Source organism: Ictidomys tridecemlineatus, chromosome 13 (assembly GCF_052094955.1).
Source record: "Ictidomys tridecemlineatus isolate mIctTri1 chromosome 13, mIctTri1.hap1, whole genome shotgun sequence".
Classification (NCBI taxonomy): Eukaryota; Metazoa; Chordata; class Mammalia; order Rodentia; family Sciuridae; genus Ictidomys; species Ictidomys tridecemlineatus.
This window is the reverse complement of record NC_135489.1, coordinates 44602776-44610481: the sequence shown is the minus strand read 5'-3', so window position 1 is coordinate 44610481 and position 7706 is coordinate 44602776. Positions and strand designations below refer to the sequence as shown.

The 7706-nt window shown below is 36.8% G+C and overlaps 1 protein-coding gene across 6 annotated transcripts in view; it reads right to left on the bottom strand.

The window, feature by feature from the left end:
- Znf521 (zinc finger protein 521) overlaps window positions 1-7706 on the bottom strand; it is a 270157-nt gene that overhangs the window by 25424 nt on the left and 237027 nt on the right. For all 6 annotated transcript variants that reach the window (XM_078030228.1, XM_078030223.1, XM_078030227.1 and 3 more), the window contains 2 exons: window positions 3175-3306; window positions 663-778 (listed from right to left, as the gene is read on the bottom strand). In XM_078030228.1, coding sequence (XP_077886354.1) covers window positions 663-778; window positions 3175-3306 — 248 coding nt within the window. The remainder of the gene's footprint in view (window positions 1-662; window positions 779-3174; window positions 3307-7706) is intronic.

The following is a 7706-nucleotide window of genomic DNA, read 5'->3' as shown; positions in this document are numbered from 1 at the left end:
CATTTTCACCTTTCAGCGGCCCTGTACATGTTAAGTTTGTTTATTTTTTCTTCATGTCTGAGGTGCAGAGAAGTTATGGACCAAGGTCAGTCACATGTCTGGTAATTGGAATACTCAAGGCTAAAGCTAACACCTTTGGGTGCCAAAGTTTTCAACTATAAAACTGTTGTTTTATTAATGATCATTCTATTTCACTAAATGGAAGTAACACATACTGGAAAAGAGAATAGTTTCTTCCTTCTCTTCTCTTCTCCCTCCCAATGTTAGGCCAGCCCCTCAGGACAACAATAACCTGGACAACCATCCAGCCTGGAACCCAGTGGGAACAGAGCATGAATAAAACAGGATTTGGGAGAATGAGCCATGACAAGTGAGGTGAATGATCCCACCATCCAATAAACCTGACCCCTACAATTCTCACACTGGGTCAGAAGGTCCAATTATAGGTCTGTTCAAGTTTCTTTTTATGATTGACAGCAGCCAGAGGCAAAATTACTTTGGTGTCTATTAATCTGGTGTCTAATTTTCCCTTTGCCCCAAAACACACAAAGCATCATGGTGGCCCAGGGTGAGTGGTACTGTGAATCCACATTTAAAATGCCCTTGTTTCCCCAAAGCATAGCAACTAGGTTCAATCCCCATCTTCCTCATGAAGACATTACCTGCAGCTCTGTTTGGAAGAAAAACTTCTGTGGACATTGTGTACAGTCATAGATCTTGTCTTCTTGTCCATGGGCAGAGAAAATATGCTGCTGCAACTTGTTTGCTTGAACAAACACTGAAATGATAAAAGGACGGTGAACTTGGGTTATTTTGTTTCTGAAATGCCCTAAGCTGATGACTCCTCATGAACTGGCAGACCAGGCTGAACGGCACACCTCCTGGGTGTGACTCACTGCCAGATACCTGGGGACAATGGAGTCCCATTTGCTCATGGTTGGGTCTCTGGCTTTTGTTAAGATGTACTCTACCGAGCACCTAATTTGACCCAAATAGCTCCAAAGCAACGGTTTATGGAAGCCCTGCTCCCTATAAATCTTTTAAAATAAAGCTGAAAATTGTCAAATGCACAGCTCTGTCTCAAAAGAAATGACTCCTATTTCTCAGCAACCCACAGGTTAAGAAATCATAGATGCCAAAACCCTGTTTATTGTATTTGCCTAAAGTTATAGCTAGCAAACAGTTCTCTATTTAAATGTGTTAATGCTAAAAATTATATCCCACAGCTACTCTGGGGCACTGTCTATAAATGTGCAACAGAACGGCAGGTAAATTCTCTTTGGATACTTTAAGATCAACTCAGCCTACACACTGAATGCAAGGGTTTCAATAATATAAACATGTTCAATTTTAATGACTACAAAACAAGGCCCTAAGACTGTGTAACAGTTTACCTAGGAGACATACTATTAATAATTAAATTGTATATGCCAGAGGCGGTGTTTGGGTTGGCAGAACTGACTTCTGATGGATGCCTGGTGCACTGTGACCTAAAAAAGTTTGCATCTACAATATTAATCTGTATAGGCAGGGAAAGGATTTATTAAAGATGTTGGCATTTGACTTTGACTCCACTCTAATCATTAAAATTATTCTAATTGCCAGCCAACCTAAAATATTAGAATATTGTTCTTGTGAGTCATACATTTTAATCACATTTCTCATTACCTTAAAAACTGCTCAGATTTCATTTCCCACCTAACATGTTTTATATTGGAAGCTTTTTATTTTTTTTTAAAATTGTTATTTCTAAATTACTTCAAGAAACACTAAAAGAATTCAGGTCTGTCTATACAAAAAAAATGTAGACTGTTCATGATTAATGTAGTTTTGTCTCTTCACCCCCCTCGACCAAAAAGAAATAAGGTTTTTATACAGATTTGCAACTAATCTCCTTATAACTTAATACATTTTATGAGGTCTCTGGCTACAACATGAAATAACTTTTTTATTAGGAGTCTTAATTGTGAGGAGACCTATGACCCAGTCCCCCTTTATGAGGACTTATTAAGAGTTTTTGTAAGAACCCAGACTCTTGACTCCTTATATTGTAAGATACATACCACTGAGGGTGAACACATTGAAAAAAAAATAAAATTTGGAAGAAAACAAAAGAAAGACTTCCAAAAGAAGGATGGACAGTCATTATGGAATGAAGGAGCCAAACAAGCAACTGTGGAAGGCAGAGCCATCAGCTTGCTCAGGTACTATTTTGTGAACTGGGAGACGAATGTGCACTCGTCTCTTTCTGTGTTATTGCAGAACAGAAATCTATAGGTTGAAGACAGTGGAGGTAAATAATCAATGCTTGGAATTTTGCTCTTCAAACAAAGAAGTCAATTTTAAGATTCTTTCTCTCTCTCTCTCTCCAAACACACACACACACACACACACTTTACCCCTGGAAAAATAAAAAGGAAATATAGCCTTGAGGGGCTTGATGACTGAGTCCAACATATATACACAATAATCATCAAGGATTTTTCCGAAACAACTTTGCCATTGTTGGGGCAATACCAGAAATATGTGTGATCATATTTCAGTTCCCAGGGGTTTCAAATGAGAATTTTTGATTTACATCTTCTCCCCCACCCCTGAAAACCATAATGCTATAACATTTAATAAATTTTCTTAAAAGGATAAATTTATATCAACTTTAAAAATCTAATTTCATAGGAGATAAGTCTAATTGGTTTTATGGTTCAAAGAATTTTGGGAGCGTTTTAACTGTATCTTTATTATTTTTTATGTAGAATGTTACAAAATTTTCCAGGTTTAAGTAACAGACATGTGCTGACAGCCGGCTGCACTTTTAGTTGTACATCTTATGATTAAAAAGCAGCCTCATGCAGGCGGCCTTGGCCTGCTAACCTTTTAACATTGAGAGGGGAAAAAAGTGAACACAACACGAATGTCGTTTTCCAAATGTAAAAGTGCAAACTTGTGAGAGAACTTGAAATGCCATTTGTTCATCCTGACAGTTAACCTTCCTGCCCATTCGAGCCTTTAAATAGGCTGCAATCAATAATGCTAATCAGCAGAGATCAAACATCTTCCCCCCAAATTGAACTGACGTCCTCTCTCTAAAAGGCCATAGCTGTGGGCAGTATGGTCTGGTAGGGAAGACATGATGTGACCACACAACTTTCCAGTTTTCTTAATGAAGCCTCCTACCTGTAAAGCAGACAGGACACTTGAAGGTGCCTCCCATCCCTTCAAAGCTGTGCTCTATCAGGTGGCACTGGAGTTTGGCAGGAGAGTCGAAGGTCTGGCTGCAGAGTTTGCACTCATGGTTCAGTCCTTCATCTGTGAAGGAAAGTGCATTAACAGAAAAGGTGAAACCCATCATAACTTTAATAGACTAGTGAGTTATCTACAATCACATTCGTTAAACTATTTCTATCACCTAACATGAACATGTAGTAGTATATGGCTTCTGATTATTTACGAGTTTATATCAATTTAAAACATTTCTGGAATTTTAAATCCAAAGATAATCAGAAGTCAGATTGTATCTTAGAGCCAATGCATTTTATTAAGCTTTTAAAGTATAAATAGTATATCAGTAACATGGCATGTAGTTTAATTATCACGATTTTTATGGGCTCCTTATTTACAAAATCCTAAAATAAAGGCGCCATATAAAAAGGTGGATACCTTCTTCCTCAATGCCTCTCCTTAGGTTTACCTACAAGGTTCTGGAAACTTCTATTCCTAGACACAAGGTTTTCAATGGTATTTCCATTGATGTAGTCTTTCTCTTTCCAAGGCTTTCCGTAGTTCTGCAATAGTACTAATGCTTATAATACTTTATCAATGTTCTTTTCTGGGTTTGTATTTCTAGTCCCTCACGTTCTTCCCAGTTCATTGTTACCGTACCCTTGTAAGACAGTTTTGAATGTGCTTTCAGATCCAGTCTGCCTATCTTTCTCACTATTTTCATGAGCTCCAGGCTCACTTTGGACTAGTCCTGGATTTCTCTTTAGCAGCAACAAGATAGCAGAAAAATATTTCAATGGCTCAACAATTGCTGGATAAATAGTTCACAGTACACTTTTATGTTGATTTTTTCCTCATTGAAATGTTTATGAATTAAGAATCTAAGGATTATTTTAAATCCTTACAATTCAGAATCATAAGCAATGGAGACCAGCATGCTAGAACAACCTGGAGAATGTTCTTAGAGCCTCCTATGTTTCAGGCGTTGTTGTTGTTGCTTGCAGATATGGAGTCACTGAATTTCACTACTACCTTGTGAGGAATACTATTGTTAGTCCCGTTTTACAGATGAGCAAAACAAGGCCCAGAGAGTTTAAATAACTTTTCTCTGAGTCAGAAAGCCTAACAACTGGAGCAGCCAGAACTTAAATCCAGGCAGCTGGGGGGGGGGGAGGGAGGGGCATGATCTTACAGATAAGCCAGGGCACATACCTGCTACTCCCTAGACTACTTATTAGGAAGAGGAAGAAGCTACACTGTAACCTGGCTTGTTATCAAGTTATACTTTTACCTTCTCTTATTTGCAATAATTAAAAATACTTCCAAGGGACATCTGTGCCAGATAGCCTACATCCAGGGAATGCAAGACATGCTCCTGCTGTGAGGGTGACAAGTCTAAACTCCAAAGTTATTTCCTTCCATTCAAAGACAACACGCTTGTGTAAGTCCTTCAGCTGATATCACTGGCGATACAAAAGCCCAATTACAAAGTGAGTTATTATTAGCTAACCAGAAGAAAAATCACTCTATTTGTATTCCTAATCTTTCTTCTCACACAAGTATGAGTCTTTAGAAGCATAGGATTTGAATTTGTAAAAAGAGAAGCAAAGCACTAATTAAGCCACCCAGTACTGTCTACATTTCACAAGAGATAAAAACCTACTCTGTATTTGGGTGGCAGAGTAAATTCCTTGATTATAATTATGTAAGAGGAAGTTTAATTGTGCCTACTGACATGACAAGGGGTTATACAAAAAGCTTTAGGGATTATATAAGATCAAGCATTTTTTTTCTATCTGTTCCTTTTTTTTTTTTAAATCCTAAAGTCACCATAAAATTTCCAAATTTTATTCATTAAGAAACAGAAGAAACACTATTTATTGTAGGCACTGGATCAGCAAGCTAATCATTAGAAATACTTGCCTAATTTAAAAGTTTCCTATTAACTCAATGTGTCATACCTTTATTTTGAGTAGTAAGAAGGTAACTAAGAATTCTAATGTCATTTTAAAATGGTATGTTTTATTCTTACATAGTATCACATAAAATGTACACTTAACGTAATAATAGTTAATGAAAAATTATATCTGTTTTGCATAAGAAGCAAGATGTGGCCTATTTGTGAGAGCTGGTATACATTTGTTCCAGAATTCTTAAACTCTAACAGGTGTGAAGTGATATACATGGACCTGGTAGGTAAGGCTTTTCCTTGGAGATAAGGATTGACTGCTATGTATACATAAAGGGAATTATGCAAATCAGGGTGTGTTTTTTTAATATGATAGTCTCCTTTTTGACTATGAGTATTTTATTTGGAAGAATAACAGAAGGAAAACTAAATAGCATATGTATATATGAATGCAAAGAAAATGTCTTTAACAATTTTTTACTTATTTCTTACCCAAAGAAAAGAGGTCAAATTGTCAAATAATCTGAATTTAGTCAACTGACCCGCCCCCAAAATATGATATATCGTTATTAATGTATTTATGCATTGTTAGTACAGATGGTTCACTAACCCTTTATTTGTGGAGGCAAAGTGACATCAATGAAAACAATTGCATCTAGTGTTTTCCAAACTATTTTTACAGCTTAAAAATACATCTCAACCTTGGAAAGATACTAAAAGTCCTACATGCCTTTTGTTTGTAAGCTATGCACTGAGGTCTCATCCAGTAAAGTGATCTCCTAATTATTTGAGTAGGGGAGAAAAATACATCTTTGCTCTTACTCAACAAATGGTGAGATAAGCAAAATCCACAGTGGCCTAATGCAGACAGTGAGCAGACTGCCACTTCCTCTCACCTTTGTTTCCTTCTCTACTCTTTCTTCTCATGCTCACACTTGTTTGTTATTACTGCAGCATCAAATGCATAAGAAGTTTGAGAGAAGAAAAACCCAAAACATTTTTATAACTCATTAAATAAATCATTTTTTAATGAAGGAGGAGAGGCAATAGGAGTAATAGAAAACTGCTGTAACCTACAAAAAGAATTTCAATCGTGTATCCTTAGAATCTAACTCTCCTCTCATGCATTCTGTATTTACTTTGTGTAAAGCTAACAGCACGATCTTCATTTTCAAAGACTTTCTAGAAACCCTTAGCATGGGGGAAATCTGACTGAGTTAAACCTGGTTTTCTTTCAAAAACTCATGAGGTGATGCTATCAACACCTCTGATTGCAGGTGAACCCAAGGCTTGGGCTTTGCTGCCCCTGAAGCTATATCTTGCACCTTGCCTTCTTCCTGTTTCTCCCTAAAGGTGCCAGAAAGCTTAAAAAATTCAATCAAAGTAACCATTTCTGCTCTCCGGAAAGGTAGCAGCTGACGGTAATTGGATAATACAGTCTGACTCATTTATTAAAAAGAGATTCAGAGTCAATTGATTTAATAACCATTACAATATTCCATTAAGGACATAATAAGCTAGTGCAGTCCTATTTTTTTATGAAGAGTTATAGATGGGATGTTTAAATGAAACTTTCTAGATTTTTCTTCCTCTTTTTGCTTATCTTATTCTCCAGACTTTCTATGATACGTATGATTTGCCTCTGTAGGCTACTTTGAGATTAGAAGAGAGAGAGAGAGAGAGAGAGAGAGAGAGAGAGAGAGAGAGAGAGAGAGAGAGAGAGAGAGAGAAATAAAACAAGCTATCCTTCCTATATTCTACTAATAAAGATTGATTTCAACACTGAAATTTTGATAGTCAAAAAGTTATATAGGACAGGAGCAATATTACTGAGTATAGAAAAACTCCAGTGTTACACATTAGACTTATCAGCATTCTAGCCAAATATATGTGAAAACAGGAAATTAGCACAAGGAAAGGGAGAAACATCAGAGTGTAAATTAGTCAGCTGAATGAGAAGAATATCCCTCCCTCTTGCATACTGGGTGGTGGGTACGCATGTATCCAGCAATGTGGGTTCAATGTTAAGAGTAGTGCCCCACCATAGAGAACATGCTAGAGGCCAGCAACTTCCAGTCCCCATCACCCGCAGCAAGGCACAAGCAAAGATAGCTTGAACATAATTGAGAAGTAGTTTTACATGTATAGAAATTTCAGCAGAAATAATTATTTCCATTTGTTAATCTTCATTTAAGTGTGAACATAAATGTAAACACAAATCAAGTCTACATAAAAGAGACTGATGCACATGTAAATATTTACTCCAATATTAAACGTTTCAAAGGAGAGAGTGTGCATACATAATTGAAGTACAGCCTCGTTGCCTTAGTGGAAAACGTGATAATCATCGACAAAACTTGGGCTCTAAAAAACAATCTGCTTTCCTAAAGCCAGTTCAAAGAGGAATGGTAGTTTCTCTCTCTCCAATGTTTAAAACCCAGAGATGAGCAACTATTAATCAGCCCATTTGATAATAAAAGAAATAACAGTTACCATTTGGATGCTCAATATTTGCATGAGCTTCAAATCAAATTATGAGCTGCACTGTAGCCATTGTGAGTATAACACAAGACACTGA